Source organism: Dermacentor variabilis, chromosome 3, assembly GCF_050947875.1.
Source record: "Dermacentor variabilis isolate Ectoservices chromosome 3, ASM5094787v1, whole genome shotgun sequence".
In the NCBI taxonomy this organism is placed as follows: domain Eukaryota; kingdom Metazoa; phylum Arthropoda; class Arachnida; order Ixodida; family Ixodidae; genus Dermacentor; species Dermacentor variabilis.
Genome location: NC_134570.1, coordinates 177,005,579 through 177,022,621, shown reverse-complemented (window position 1 = coordinate 177,022,621; position 17,043 = coordinate 177,005,579). Strand labels below are relative to the sequence as shown.

General features: G+C 45.8%; 1 protein-coding gene across 1 annotated transcript in view; it reads right to left on the bottom strand.

Moving 5' to 3' along the window:
* Positions 1-227: 227 nt before the first annotated feature.
* The window catches only part of LOC142576538 (monocarboxylate transporter 12-B-like), a 101,592-nt gene continuing 84,776 nt past the window's right edge, over positions 228-17,043 (bottom strand). Inside the window, exons 6-8 of the mRNA XM_075686698.1 lie at positions 7,546-7,771; positions 4,138-4,718; positions 228-2,540 (exon numbers count right to left, since the gene is read on the bottom strand). Coding sequence (XP_075542813.1) covers positions 2,326-2,540; positions 4,138-4,718; positions 7,546-7,771 — 1,022 coding nt within the window. The 3' untranslated portion in view covers positions 228-2,325. The remainder of the gene's footprint in view (positions 2,541-4,137; positions 4,719-7,545; positions 7,772-17,043) is intronic.

Here is a 17,043-nt window from a genome sequence, read left to right as displayed (position 1 = left end):
GGCGAAATTACAGCTGAGAAGTGACATTTCACTTCGTGAACGTGAGTTACGCGCAAGGGTATGAGTGCTATAGCGCTTTTGTGCAATGCGCGTAGAATGCTTTAAAAATGCTCGGATTGTGTGTAAGCGTAGCGATTTTCCCAAGGCTTACTCTTTATGCTGTGTTTTATGTACGTTTTTCCATCTTTATAAAGTATAAAGTACCATTAGGAAGGATGATAAGACACTGTAAGGAAATGCACAGTCTTTATTATTTCAAACAATTTCGTAATGTACTATGCACACTATTTATTTTCCCCTTCCTCTTCTGGAGTCTCCTGGGTATCCTAAGGCGAGGCCTTTTCGTGGATTTGTTCAGCTCGTGCCCGGCGCTTGGCCACGACTTCGGGGTTGGTAGAGTCGCACTCGGCCTACCGCGGCTGGGGTCGCTGCTCCATCCTTCTTGCTCGGCGCTCGGTCTCTCGATCGCGAGACAAACCCAGTAAGTCCATAGAGAACACGGAACCCGTGGCAATTGCCAGAGGAGATGAACTGAGCGCGCTCCCGCATACCTTACTACTCATCAAAACTGAGAGCTGGGTGTGTTGGTGTAGCACCATCTTAAAGAAAAAAGTGCGCGAAAAAGGCGTAGACGTGCACACTTGAGAGGGTGGCTGTTCTCCTTTCAGCGTAGTTTTATACTTAATCGGTTTCTTTGGAAATAAACTGTTAGTTGCAAGTTGCGCCCATGTTTGTCGTTTCTCTCTTTCTCGTGTACGCCTTTTTCATACACTTTCGCGTTAAGATGGACCTTCCTACACTGCGATGCCTCGCCTCCTTTTTCCTTCTCCGCTTCGCTCAACGCGACCCAGAGGATAGTCTAGGTGGCGACACCCAGAACTAGACTTTCCTCAAGGTGGCGTTGCTTTGCCGGGCGCTCAGCGCGCCCCCGTACTTTCCCCGGCGTACGATTCCCTTCACCTCCAACTGCATTCCTCCTCGGGTGCTTACGTCCCTCGTGGCGACACACATAATCTCGCCGATTTCCCAGACTCTTACTGTACTGTACTCTTACGCACAAAAGAACCTAGTCGGCCGGGTAACTCAGCTGGCAAAGAGAAAGCACAAATTTAAAAATGGGCACAACATAAACAAACAGCTGTGACATATTAGTAGAACGGTCTAACTCCAAGAACCACAAAAAACACATGACGCGTCCACGAGGCTCTCCAAAAGAAACTGCGTGTCGCAACCGTACTTGAAAACGTCCTTGCTGCGCTCTCGCAGACATGCGCAACTGGAGTATACATACACATAAACTAAAATGTTCCAAGCGTAACAATGTCCACATCACAGACAACAAATGCAACAAGAACTTAAAAGAATAATAGCGTGGTAACGGTCACTTCAGTGTGTAAACAGTTATCACAGAAATGACTGCAGTGCCTTCATGACCTACCATGAATATTAAGGAAGCCTATAGGTGGCAAGGAATTTTGTACATAAGAAAACAACATCGGCGTAGAATTATGAGAATATTCCCCAACGAAATTACCTTGCATTTCGTGCGATGTGACTTGCTGGCATAATTTATTTTCATTTGCAGGATAACGAACGCCAGTAGGTATTGGTGCCGCTTTTGAGCAATAAACATTGCTACATAATATACGTCCAGGTTCTACTGTGCACTGAATTTATCATACTAAACGTAATTATAGTTGATCATAACCGTAGCTCTATGGTCCTTTCACCCCCGAGACATCGCAATAGTAATGACTTCAAAAAGAGGTGCCACAACCATGATATTCTGTAAACCAAGCAAAAAATGAAATAGCGAGACAGACATCAAGGGGTCACACCAAAGTATCTGAACTATTGAATTTTGAGGGCTCAAACACGAAGGCCAAAGCATGGAAAACGCACTTCACGAGTGCTCCAATGAGAAGATAGAAAAAACCCATTTACACTTTCATTCAACTCAACATGAGTATGATTTTTTTTTACAAGGATGCGATATTTTTCTTGAAGTAGATCAATCGGCACAAGTTTGTGACCATCGTTTGGCACACCTGCAGCTACGCCCCTACAATGACGAACAAACATCGCACACACACACATCTATATGCAATTAATATTTCTTGCACGTAATTACCCACAACAAACCCTTTGCACTGAAAAATGATCTCAGGACTGCCTATCTAAAACTGCTTTCCAACTAATGTCAGAAGGTCAAACATTCATCTGTAGTTCCCGGTTACTCATATCAACTTGCGGGCTCCAGCTGCACTATTTAGTCACTTGCACACGGCTAGGTGGCGAAACACATTTGCTTGAGTGTCAGCAGCATCACGCCATCAACGACGTCAAATCCATGACTTGGTAACCAGTCAGCGTTGGAAGGTCACACAATTGGAGTTGAGAACTGATCGTTGTCCACTTTCCTTTCTTACGGAACCTTTCTGTAAGATTTACGACTAGCCAAACAAAAGCATTGAAAAACATGAAGCCACTCATGAAGCGGTACAGGTTGTCATAAGATCCCTGCATGTCTCTGAAGAAACCTGCAAAATAGGGCACAAAATAAGCGTCACATAAACGATTAAACAGTAGCGATAGTAGCGAAGCTCATTCGAATCAGTGAATGGTTAGGCGCACTGCGAGAATAACTAATTCTAGCATTTCTTTTTTTTTTCAAGTAGTTGACCTTACCTGAAACATGGAAGTTCCATAAAGGAAGTAACTCATTTTTTTCTCTTTCTTGAATGCTAGTTTGCATAATGTATAATTTTTTAGACTTACTACGCCGAAGGTATCAAGAAATTGGCGTCTTAAATTTGCGGCGCGGGAGTTCTGCTCCGATCGATAAATATTGTGGATGCATTTGACAGTTTTGGTTTCATATTGTGGAGCTGCTGGTTCCAAATTAGTTTTGATTGTACAACAAAACTTGCTCAACCGGTATTGCACTAACTCAAATGTGGAAAGAAAGACAGGCGAGAATGTGTCGCGAATGCCTTGCACTGTGTCGAACCTCGCAGAAACAGCGCACATGACAGGAGAAAGCGATGCGGGAAATAAAAGGAGAGTTCTTTTCGACTGATGTTGGAAGAGTGATATTGGAAGAATCATTCTTTGTTGGCCTCACTGTTCAAAAATAGAAGATTCGCTTTTGAAGATTCAACATCAGATTTCAAGAGTATTTGCTTCTGCTGCCGAGAAGTTTCAATACGATGTGTGGTAGCCAATGGCTACTGGACGTTAAATAGCATTCGGCATTCGTGCTTATATAAATACCGGCAGGTAAGCAGGCTGATATCATATTAAACTTCGTTCTGCCGTAAGTTCCGAGGTTTTCTATCCCCTCTTCTCGGTCATACTAGCATTCACTCGTACTTAAAGGAAGAAATGCAGAAAACTTCATAAACTTGGTGGCGACTGCCACAAGCCGTCTCCGGCAATATTTTTCTACAAAATATATGTGCATTTACTCACTCCCTCTGATTTCTCTTCCTCCCACCCAACCCGCCTTGAGTATATATTCATTTTTCTTTGCGTGTTCGTTCAGCGGACCGATGCATCCGTGAGGCATCAATGGGTCTGTTATTGAATAATTTTGATTCATGCGACGAATATTACATATAGTTTTGCTTAAAGCAAAGCGAACAGGTACTTTTTATATGTCCAGTCTGGCTGATAGCTTAAAACTGGTACTTCAGGGGCAGGGATCGCAATACCTTTGCGCCCGGAAGCTCACAAAAGGGCGCGGCAGTCAGAAGTAAGCGGCTGAGCTAGCATGTCCCTAAAGTAGGATTTTGGCACACTTTCACGACACAAAAAGTAGACCACAATAAAGGAACAGAAAACCCTCCTTGTGATCTCTAAGGTGCAATTTCCGAGTTCGAACGTGAAGCTTGAATTATCATTTACCAACTTAATGGATACATATAATAATTACACATTTTTTATGTGCCCTGATTTCAGTTCTTACTTTTGAATTTCCCGTGACTACACTACTCGATGATCTAGTAGGCAAACATTGTGATTTAAAGTGGAGCGTTTCATTTCCTTGTGGCATAGTGACCCGTATTCCGAGTGGCGAAATTTAACGAAAGTTTTCCCCTACTGCCTAGGAACTTGTTACAATGCAAGTATTCTCACCGAAGAGTAGAGGCTTCGTAAGAAAGGATACGGTGGCGATGCAGGTTACTATCACGTTGCTGAAGTTGAGTTGCTCGGCTCCGACAACGTCCCCCATCAGCGAGTTGTGCACAGCAATTGCGTGGCCGCTGAAGACGCCGAAGCCGAGGCAGGTGGCCAGCATTGCGGGGTAACTCCGGATGAAGGAGATCAGAAGAAATCCGACGCCAATGAAAAAGTAGTCCACCATTACGAGTGTCGATCTCCTCACGTACCCCTTCGCGGTAGCCAAGGGCATCACAACGCGGCCAATGCAGTCGAGCACAGACACCGAGGGCGCGATGGTGATCGCCAAGATGACGGGAATGCCTTTGCTTAAAATCGTGTCCACAGAAATACTCGCGAAGAGGTTAATGACGTAAAAGAAAATCAGGTGCGTCAGTGCTGTGACGTAAAATAGGGGTTTGGCGAATATAGATCCAGAGACGGGTGCACCAACATTTTCTGAAGAGCTCAGCTTAGTTCCCTGCTCGATGCTGAAAATTTTCTGCGCTGCAGTTGAAGGTAAGACGTTATTGTTTTCTTCAGGCTTCCGCCTTGGTCTGAAATGAAAAAAAAGAAAGAAAAGAGGATGACCACCCTGACGCTGCGCAGAGTTTGTGCAGCAGGCTTATATAGTCGAACGACAAAATAGAGGTTACGTAGTAAGTTATAATCTAAAACTAAGTTAACCAATCGGCAGCTGTGTGTGTCGATGCTGCCCCCCCAGCACGGCAATATTTCTATGAATTTTGGGGGCTAGATTAATCTGTGTGAGAGAAGATATTGATGTGAATCTAGAGATCTGTTTTCTTTCAAGTTTGCAGCTAACTTCCGAGCATCGCTGCTATAGAAGTACTGTACGTATATTTGCAGGATTGATGAGGAAAACAAGATTTCTAATGGCAATATGAATGTACTCCAAGCAATAGCATGTTTTGTAGGTCAACATTGCCCCCCCCCCCCATGTATCTGTAAAGACAAAATACTGTCCTGGCATTCAAAGGTGCACAACGTAGCTTCAGTTACATTGGAATTTGATTTATCTCACGGCGCTAGTCGTGCTCTCTTGCATACAAGTATTATGAAAAGCGTGGTAACCTGCGTTGACATACCGTATTATATTATGTACAAAGACTGAACAATTCAATATCTTTGAATCACGAAAGAAAGAAGATCTCGCTAAAAAATTCGCAACAGTTTTCCACTGAATTTCCCGTTGGTTCATCTTTGCGAAAAGTATTAGCATTTGCTTAGTAACCACAAGTTCCTCGAAATTATTAACGAATATGAACATATATTGTTCCAGACTTCCAGAAACATTGTCTCCTTAATTTGGCTATATGGTTTAGCAATACAAGATCACTGGAGGAGCGAGTTAAAAACAGGGTTGAATATATTGGCAATGATCGGAAGCTGCTGTATAACCGAACAAAATGACATTAGAAAGTATCGCCTATAATGTAAAGTAAAAATATACCCTCGTGTGTTACCACGCTTACGAATGTAGCACTTCTCACACAGCTTGTCCGTAGCTGCACCCCTGGCTTATACACCACTACATCTCTATTTCACAATCACATTTTTTGTCGCATTGCAGAGCCAGAAAATATCGCACCGCACGTTCAAATTCAGGTGAAGTTCTGGCGTTGAATAGAGCATCCTGCCATATAAAACTACCTATCTGATATTGCTAGGCCCCCATCTTGGCCCGTCGCCCAGAATGGATGTGCCAAGAGGACACAAGGGGTATGCAGCCCTAGATTAAATCACTGGAGCCCCATCCCCAACAGACACCTCCCCGTCGAGCGCGGTTGCTTAACGGATAGTCATAGAAACGAAGTAGCAGGCAGGATACTAGGGATAGTGATAGTTCTTGCGAAGTTTCATCTGGTGTGTCGTAATCACAAGACATTTTAACTGGGTCACGGTATAATTCGGCACTGTGGTTGACAGCGATATTGCCACTTCCCTGAGTCTGCTCATGCTCCCATGAGGTTTCGTGATTTACGGATGGTATAGGGATGCGCAGCTGCTTGCACAAGAAAACTACCGCTGACTATGGCAAACATCTTCGATAGTTTCCGCCGCCCTTTTTTTTTTGTATTTGCAGTCGTTGCATGTTTGTCACACGTGCGCAGGCTTTCGCTCTTGCGGGAAATCAGATGCCTTTACCTTCTCACTGCGCGGTATACATACTCCGTTTGCGTACTTAGCGGGCAATACTGCGGAAGTTGCGCAAGTACTGTAGTCATAGAAGTCTCATTCCGCGCGTTTCACAAAACAGTTCTGCCTAATTTAAGACGTTTACTAGTCGATAACACTTTACATCTCACTAGTGCAATTTGTGGGTTCAGGGAAGTGAAATCACGTACTTTTGGCGCACCTTTGTGCGGCTTCTACGCAACGCACAATGCTTCACTCGCCAGCGAAAGCAGTGCTCCGTGACCGCTAGTCACACAATCGAGTCCCTCCTCTCGTTCGGTGGAAGGTAGAGTCTGATTTGTGACGCCAGCCATGTAATAAACACGTCATATTTTGTTACGTATAAGTGCGAGAGGAATACATCGAATTTGTCTTGCCGCATACCTATGCTTATATCATACATGACGCACTAATTTTTGCTCCAACATGAGGGAAATAAGTGAAGTCTCTAGCATTTGTGCCATTGCATGCAGTAGATGAAACGGAGTACAAGTGGCCGTTTGCTGAAACAAAATTTAGCTGGCACAGCGCAATCGTCTCTCCTCCCCTTCTTCCCACACTGTTTCCTGCTCCTTCACATAATGTTTCTGACCCGACTGGTCCTACTTTCTTTCTGCTTCCGCGAATAGCGGGAAGTATGTAGGGCTCCTGAAATTTCTGTAACTGTGGCGAACATGTTCGTACAAGAAAGTTAGAGTATATTTGTGACTAATTTTTTGGTAGCCTACTTACACGCTTTCCTGGGACGGCTTGCACGAACATTGAATAAAGAAAATAATAACTAATTTAAGAACGCTTTCTTCTGCGGACTGGGCGTTGTCTAAGGAATATTTAGAAACGCGTTCTTAAATTCGATATTATTTTCGTTATGAAATGTTCGCGCAAGCCAACCCTGGACTCGTCATCTTTTTCGAAATTCGCCCTTCTAACTGACATTCCGTGTAAGGGTATTTCATTCGCTCAAGCTTCTTTCGCAAGGGAAGTTGCGTGGCCTTCGCCGACCTTGTTTAGCTGCGCACACACTTTTGACGGCATCTACTGCTTGCGCAATGTATACGGATACTTCGCAGCAACGTGATAGCTTGTGAAAAATCAAAGGAAATGCCGCTTGAGTGAGCTGCACGCAAACAGTGCGCATAACCGTGATTCATTCCGGAACGCATGCAGTGACTAAAAGTAACTAACCTGAAAAGCACGCACAGTACAGGCACGTTGAGCAGTACTCCGGCAAGAAAGAGCATCATCCACGAGTAGCCGAATTCGTGCGCAATGTATAGCAGTATGCGAGGGAAGAAGGAGCCAGCACCGCAGAACGCGACCATGTTCAGCTGCATCAGGAGACGCCGCTTGGTGACGAAAGTGCGCTCGATGAACGTGCCAGTCAGCACAAACACGAGGCCAGCCCCAATGCCTGTGCATTCACAAATACCAATACAGTGAACCGGCAGAAGGAGAAAAAAGAGATGAAAATGTAGCGAGGTTTGTCAGCGTAAGTACTGGCTGTCTACCATCTACCACGAAATAGCTAAAGGAAGTAAAACGTGATACAAGTAGAGAATAGATGAAAGAAAGCGAGATAAAGAGAGATCTTATTGCAGGAAGCGCTAGATGGTCGGATTTTGCAGGTTTGTAACCTAGTAATCTAGTAACCTAGTAATCATCACTAATGCAGTGCAACGCGCTCCAACTTTCAGAGGCGGTCACACAATCCACAAGTCCTTAACTACTGCAGCAATGGTTCAAGGCGTGGGTTGCTGAACCCGGTGAGAACGAACCACTCTGCTGAGACTCTCTCCTCCGTCAGAGGGGAATCGTCGAATTTGTCAAACACGGTCGAGAGCACTTTTCTTGTGACACTGTAACCGGAAACTTGTCACCACACGCAGGGGCTATGAAGTATACACACGTAATGCAACGAGACGACATTTCACAGCAAAAGAGTGTTTCGACAGCTAGTACTTCATATTTAAGTACTAACTCTCGATATAATCTTACCGCGAACAAGATGGACAAAAGAGGCAGAGTGAAACCTGCACCGGGAGTAGCGTTCGCGCCGTCACCTTCTTCGTCAGTCTTGATCACACGCCCGAAATTCGTTTCTTCGTAAGAGAACAAGGCTTAGATAGCGGCATAAGTTCATTCGCGAATGATTGGTTCGCTCTTCCTACGAAGAGTACGCCATGTTGTGTTGGTCACGCGAAAGTTGTGTCAGATTTTCACATATCCCGCAATGAATTGAATTCAATACGTTGTACCTAAAATAAAAATGTTGATTTATTACTATGCTTTAAGAGCCTACATCTTGTGTACGTCGTTATGTGCTTAAACTACGCCATCATGTCGGAAAACAGCTTGCTTTGTAAACAATTATTACATAAGAAAGTGTGAGCTGCCTTCATTCCTAAAGGGTTATAAATACCATAGATGGACAAAATACAAAAAATGCACAAAAAAGTTAATACTCAGAATTATTGCAAGAGAGGAGCCATCGTGAATATTTTTTTAAAATCTTCCCCATATTTTCATGCCGTCTCGTGATCCACGGAAGACTTTATGGGGATGTCAGCCGAAACACTAAGCCGTAATGGAATACCTGTTTAATTCGAGATGCGCGATCGTATATATATATTTGAAAATCGATCCGACATGCAATGCGCACGTGCTGTACACGTGTTATCCATTGCGTCACGGAGTGTCTGAATTGGATGCGTGCTTTCATTTCATCGCTTCTCGCCTATCTACGTGAAGGCATGCCAAATGGATTTAATCACGTGATCCACTATCTCCGCGCCCGCATATTCGCTTCCACCTCCCGTGTCCCGCTCTGCTCGTTCGGGCATACTAACATCCTGCCTATTTGTAGGGCGAAAAACACCCACCATTCAGAGTAGGTGCAGTAGCTGAAGCAAGATATCTCTTTAAACAACCTTATTAATAAAACCTTGAAAACAATGTTCCAAAGGAAATCGCTTAAGAGACACGCCTCGATCATTGCCTCAAAGTAAGAGAAGCGTGTCATTGTTCAATTCTGGCATAACTGTTTCATACAAGCGGTGATCTCAAACGAATAATTGGAAATTCAGTTACGTGAGCAATTCAAAAATATGCAAGGCCGTTTACCCAGCGTGGTGGATAAGCGGCTATGGTGTTGAGCTGTCAAGCATGAGGTCGCCGGATCGAATCACAAGCCACTGCAGCCACATTTCGATGGGCGCGAAATGCAAAAACGTCCGTGTCTCGTGCATCGGAGGCACATTAAAGATCCCCAAGTGGTCAAAATTAATCCGGAGTTCCCGACTACAGCGTGAATCATAATCAAATCTTGTATTTGGCACGCAAAACCCGAAAATTCAATTCAGTGCAGCTTTCTCATAGTCATTAATGGGCCAAGCGCAAATTTTGCACTGCTATAGTATACTTGCATTGATCGCTATTTCATCGAATATGTCCTTGCGACCCGACATGGTTGCTTAGTGGCTATTGTGCTGGGCTGCTAAACACGAGGTCGCAGGATCGAATCCCGGCCACGGCGGCCGCATTTCGATGGGGGCAAAAAGCAAAAGCATCCGTGTACTTAGGTATAGGTGCGCGTTAAAGAACTCCATGTGGGCAGAATTTCCGAACTACGGCCCCACTACGGCGTACCTCTTATTTAGATCGTGGTTTCGGCACGTAAAAACCCATAGTCTAATCTGTCCTTGCGTATGACAAAGCGCATCACAGACGCCTGAGATAGTTGATGCACATACGAAAGATGTGATGAAATTAAGCACGTATGTTCCCTTAGGTTGTAGTGATAAAAATAGCTCTAACTCATACCTTTAGAAGAAAATTAAAATTACAACAAGCAGCTCTTCACAAGAATACCTGCAAATGCACTGTATGCATCAGAAATTTCATTTCCATTTGCATACCATTGCAAAGTGAACCTTTCAAGTTTTCGATTTCGACTCACATGATCGATTCATCGCGTTGTACGTTCAAACAAAAACAGAAGCTATGAGAGCTATTATAGCGCGGAGATTTTATTTTCATCCCTGAATTCTTTGAAATGCATCTCAAGCTCGTCATACGAAGATCCTATGCAGTCCAATTTTATCGTACAGTAGTAAATTGAATTGTTACATCGTGCACAGCAGAACGCTATACAATTGAACGGCTGCACAACGAACGCGTCTACTACAATATGGCCTGTATAACGAAAGATTCATTACCTCCCAGCCAAATTCCTACGTTTCATATGTATTGTTAACGCCTCCAGAATGAAGACCAGTACAACAAGTTTGCCTGTACGAGGAATAGATTTATGGGACCCCTACGGCTCATTTGTTGCTTTATAATGAACGTAACGTACTGATGCCGCCGTTGCCCACTCGCAGACGCCACAGGACTGCGCCCTATCCTGATGCTGATGGCAACGCTAGCGACGCACTTGACGAGCGTGTCAATGTCAAGGAGTCTTACAGTCCTGCTACACAGATCCAGCAGTCGTTCAACTGATGCGCTGCTTGCTGTAGCGCTGCAGCAGGTGCGATGGCCGAGGAATACGTCGCAGATGATGATGGCGTGATGATGTAATCGAAACAGATTGTCGACGATGTTTTGAAAGTCGTGTATGGCTGTTTATATCGCATTCTTCACTTTCAACTCACCGGTGTTGAAAGTCTTCTTCGCGGCGTCGGCATCTTTGAATGTAACCGCCCACACATGACTCATGTGCTACGCGCCTAAGGCGATAACTTCCGGCAGCAGTGAAAGCAGAGCTAGCGCATCACGACAATCTTCCACCCGGTGTGAGCGGGCACTGATGTTGCCGTGCAGGCAAACGGTGTTTAAATAAAACGACCTGTAGGCAAAGTAGGCGGTACGACCTGGTATTCATTGTCCGATGCAATAGCCTTGTTTCCGCGACCAGGCTTGGCCGCTGTAGCCGCTCCAACGGAGCCCGTCATCGTACGCCCGTCGTGCTCGGTGGCCGAAAGTATATATCGACAAGCGAGCGAAACGCCCTTATGAACTGTCCTGGGCACTCAAGTGCCATAAGACGCTTGGCGCGTTTGGATATGGCTGAATGGACAAGCTGAATTTTTGCAATTAATAGCAATTGTGCGGGTTCGCGGTGTCTTCTGCACTTCAAAGAGTATAGACTGCGCTGAAATTTAAGACAATACGATTTATGTAGTGCAATGTGCAAAGCCACAAGAACGTCTGAATCCACGAGCACGAACATCAGCCAAATCCATGTTCTCTCGATCATTCCCAAGGTAGTACAACGATTGCAGCGCCAGAGTTCGCTCTAGTAATTATTGTATGAAACTCTATGGTTTTAACCACCCGAGATTCATAGCGTGTCAAGAAAGAACTGCGAAGAAGCGTCCCTGCTGGAATCATCAAAATAGGCCGCTAAAGCCCTGAATGGAACCTGCGACTTTGTGCTTAGCAGCAGAAGGCCGCGTCAGCTGAGTGACCATGGAGGGCGCTGAGGGTTCGATCATGGTATCACAATATTAAACCAAACCTCTGTTTTCGTAGTTTCCCAAGTTTGTCGACGCTGTTGCCGCTCTGCGCAGACTGCTGTCTGCTTCGCCGTCAGCCCGCATGTCAGCGGCTATATTTGTGGCTACATATGCTGGCTATAAGGCCACATATTATGCGTACTTTCGGTTCGCTTCATCGTTTTTTACCTCTACATTATCATAATGATACTCTTCTACTGGGCGATCACTATCTGAGACCAGGCCAGACAAAGAGAGGGAGATAAGCGGGATGGGAAAGGCAGGGAGCGCAACTGGATGAGGTTCTGGATGCTACCCTGCACTGAGGTAAGGGTACGGTAAAGCCAAACAAAAGCGTTCGTTTTGCTTCCGTCGTTTAAGTGGTGGAGGTGCGGGGTGCACAAGTAGATTCCTCCTTCCGCGTCCGTCTTCCACGTTACCTTATTCTCTGTTGCCGCGTCTACCACAGCGTCCCACCCAGAGAAGTTCGATAGGTGAGTCGGCTGCTGCTGTTGTGCCGCCTCATCCAGCATGGACGACACCCAGGCAGATCGAAAGCTTCGCCATTGCGAGAAACGACCTGTAGTATCGCTCCGCGTGGACGACGCAGTTCTTCTATGAACTCTATTCGAAGCCATGGCCTCTCTCAGGAGTTTCTACATCGCTACATCAGCCGGCACACCGTTGTAGAACAAGCGTCTGTCTTGAATTACCGCATATACGCAGCACATTCTGCGGACGACCTCCGTCGCCGCAACACTGAACAGTAGATGCGTCCAACCGCAAGCCGTTGACTCGTCGCTCCCTTGTTAGACTCGCTCACTTATTTTAGAAAAGCGTTTGCCGCCTTACGTGCATTAAACCCAAGCACCTTTGCGGGACGTTACCTTGCGTGTGTCTTCAGGGCTTTTAGTTTAATGCACGCGAACGCAAACGTAAGGAAGAAGTTAGAAGAAGCGATGCCGTCTGGTCCCTCGCAACAAATGTATCCAAGCAAAGACAATTCGTTACCAGCTATCCTGCTATTATTCGGACGCATCTCGCAAGACCTACGGATGCCGGAATCATCGAACGATCTCAAAAATTGGACTTTCATAACTAACCTTTCAGGTGAGTTTAGAGGAAGCAAGAAGAAGAAGTATAATCAAGTTTTTAGAGTGGCAAGGATTAGCAGTGAAGATCAACGGCGGGCATCTAGACTTGCCGTTTGCAATATATATCACGCTATCGAGCCATAAAACAAATGATTGATAAAAAATTATTTAGGATCTTAATTGAAGTGGTTGATTACAAATTAGGTCTCGGGATTACGATAAACAGACAAATATATTATGCAAGAGTTTGGCAAGAAAACAAGAATTCTTTGTTATCTGTGAACCCCAAGAATATGAACAAAAGTACATTTATCCAGGCTAATTAGACACAGGCCGCGCGGATCTCAAAAGGCATCTCACAAAAAAATAATATCTGTGGATGCCACGCACTACTGGAATCGGTGTAAGCGATGCTTTCTCTGTTGTACTGGCGCTGCGATGATTGCTGCGAATCAGTACTTTCTTCAGCGTTTAGTCCAATACGAGTATGGTAAGTTGATTTTAAAAGCTACCGTCCGTGCACCATTGCTATTTGTCTGCGTCGTGCACAGAACGCAAAGGGAGACGTGTTTGCTTGAGGCGTTCTTGTGCGTCCTTGTACATAATCAATGTGTCGGAGGATTGAGCATTACCATTCCCTCGCATGGCACATCACATCTTGGCGGAAGTGCTAAACTTTCATTGAATTACGGGGATGCACGTAATTCAATTAATAACTATAATTGTACGTATAGATTGTATACGTACATTCGCGGTCCGCACCACAATTCGCGGCGTAGCGAAGGCGCTACACTTTATCCGCGCGACGTTTCTTTCGATCGATCCCCAGTGTCCTCTACGCCAAGGGCACGCTTTGGAGCCATTTTGGTGGCGCGCGTTTACGTGCTCCTTCTGCATACGTGGCCAGCACGCTGTTGAGACGCCAGCTCCAAGCGCCTCTTCAGGCTATGGACGGTTGTAATGTTTGCACTATCACAGCCCAAAACGCGACCTCGACAACCCAGCAGCTGCATTTCTGTCGCACGGGAAAGCAAGCACGACACATGTTATGCACACAAACTATGAGACGCTGCCGTGACGGCGTGTGGGATGCGCGGAAACGAGCGCCATCTGGTAGTGTTGTCAGGAACTCAGCGGCGCGCAAGGCAAGACCATCACGGCAGCAGGGCCGGTCATGCGGCGCGTTCCGCTGGGTTCCTAACATCACTACCAGATGGCGCTCGCTTCCGCGCATCCGCGTGGGAAGAGGCAAAGAAAACTTCGATTTAAAAATGGCTTGGAGCGCACACGGCTGGCATTGCTAAGTCGTTACCGACGCTTGCCGTTATCCTTGAAATCAGAAGTGCAAAGTTGTTGCGTTCTAGTGGTGCTAAAACATGGGGCAGATACTTAGAGATTAAAAAGAAGCTTGAGAAGTAGTTAAAGACCGTGCAACCGGAGATTGAACGAAAAATGATAGGCGTGACCTTAAGGAACAGGAATACAGCTGCGTGGATTACAGAGCAAACGCGAGTAGCTGATATACACAGACATTAGCAGGAAGAAATGGAGCTGGGCAGACATGTAATGCGTGGGGCAGATAGCGACTGGCCTACAGGATGGGTGCGAAGAGAAGGAAAGTGCAGTCGAGGACGGCAGATAAATAGCTGGTATGATAAAATTACCAAACTGGCAGGTTTAAGATGTGGTCTGGTGCTGCAAGACAGGGGCAGTTGGAGATCGCGTCGTCGTCCTACACTGGACATATGTGGGTGACGATCATGGCGACGATTATACGAAGGTGCTGTTTTACATGATTATTCTCTGGTGGCCTAAGGAAGCCGGGAACTGGATATAAGGCGAATAAAGGCAGCCCAGGGCGGCAGCTGTCGATAGCAAGCAAGGAGACGAGCTCTAGTACAAGCATTCAGTCATCTTCGTGACGTAATCGTCCCTTTATGGTCTTCATTACGTTGCGATCATTCGTACGTGATCGTTCCGCCGTCCTCATTCTGTCATCTTCACTGCTTTGTAATCACGTGATTGTCATTGTCATTCGGTCGTCGTCAATGCATCGTCCTCACGCCACCGTAATCCTTAGGTGTCATTCCGTCGTCACCATGCGGCCATCGCCATGCGATCGTCGTCGTTGATTCATGGTCATAACCTCATCGTCATTCCAGCTTTGTGGTGTCGTTGTCGTGCTGTCGTCATCGCGCCATTTATCTTCATACAGTCGCCTTTCTATTGTCGTCATGCTGCCGTATTATTCCACTGTCGTTGTTCCATCGTCGTCATTCCTTATTCGCCATTCTATCTACACGCTATTACGCCACGCTTTTTACCCTCATCCTCATTTAGTGACTCACACTCGCTCAATTGTCATCAATAAAGTGCCCCCCTGCCATCACCGTTACTGTGCCATAATCAGGAGGTCCTCCTTATTCGTTCGTGGTCACCGCCTCGTTACGATGCCGTCGCATTCAGTGCACCCTCGTGATTTCATGTTCGCCATCCAATTTCCGTCATGCTGTCATCGCTACCCTATAGTTATACCATCGCCGTTGATGCAGAATTGTCAGCCCAATGTCATCTTGTCGTCCTCGCTGCACCGCCATCATTCCTTATTCGTCGTGCAATCGTCATTATCATGATGTCATAGTTTGTCATTTTTTTTCATAAGGTCGTGGTGATTGCCATTTTCGCCCTGCTGCCGTCGTCATACCGTTATCGTCCTACTCACATTGTCATTACATCGTGATCAATCCTTCGACATCGTGCGTTAGATCTACATGCTCGAGCAGCACAAACTTATGTTGAGCTAGGCATGCTCAACCGTGTGCTCTCTACATAAATATTTGTTATTGGAGAGACTCGTTCTTCGCAAACTACAATGAAAGCTTCGCTTCAGCCGATTTCTAGCGCGTCGCATCAGAATTTTTTTTTGTCCGAGCATATAAATAAAAGATAAATGCTGGAGCACGTGCGATTCCTCATCTACCGCGTTTCAACCGTTTGAACACACGCCCAATATATGACACCGCATGACCGCATCCTAACCGCAAAAATAAAACCAAGAGCAGCACACGGTGGCCGCTTGCCAAACCGAGGCATCGCCCGCGGAAACCGAGAGCACGTGCCACCTGTTGCTGTAGTATCTATCTGAAGCGCAATACCGAGAGGCGAAATGCGGCCACGCGCTGTGCTTTAACGAGCCTCTAACTTTCGACCTAATTCTTTCACAGAACAGCACTTCGGTATTGCGCTATGCGAAGACCGGATGTAATAACTTCACTGTTGATGCTATAAATCCGACTCGTGTTGAACTTTCTGCCCTGTGTGGAAAATCAAGCGAACAAGTAGCATATACCATATATAGTCTCGTAAGGTCCGCATTTTATTTTCGCAATCTTGATTAAGTGGCGCCTCTACATAGAGGACAGGGGGTGAGGTTGCCATAGCGGTGTGCTCTTTCTGGCCGTGAGTAATGTTCTTCCTTTCTCTGTGCGGAAAGAGCGAACGCTGTTGTTTTCATAACGCGTATATTCGTTCACGCAAGCACGACACGCAGTTGGTACCCGTATACGACACCCTACTTTCGTTGCCACCGCTGCTAAGATTGCGTTCGGTAGCGGACTCAGGGGTACAATCGTCCTCAGTGTATCTGAAAGCGTTGGATGTAACTGTTATGTCGAAACATTTCACAGCGATTCCCGAAGACTGCGCACGCCACCTCCTCAGAATCCAATAGCATGCACACAAACTGCCACGTTCTTTCCTCTCTTAGAATTCCTTTTTCAACTTTATTTTTCTCATTTTGCGCTGCCAAGTAGCCCACAAAATGGTATCAAGCGTAAGCTTCACGACAAAGCGGACTTGTGCGGCAGTGATGCATGATCCTTCATGTATAACGAAACACTCTGTAGGTCGTAAGGACATCGTAGATGACGACGAACTGGAATTTCTGCACTGGCGAACAACGAAGCTTCTTATTTCTCATTGAATTGCACAGTGCGTAGGTGACAAACCGAATAGACGTTGTTACTTTGAATTTGATTTTCCCTACGCCTGAGAGCCAATTGCTTTCCTGGCGAATTCAAGTGTCTCGTACACTT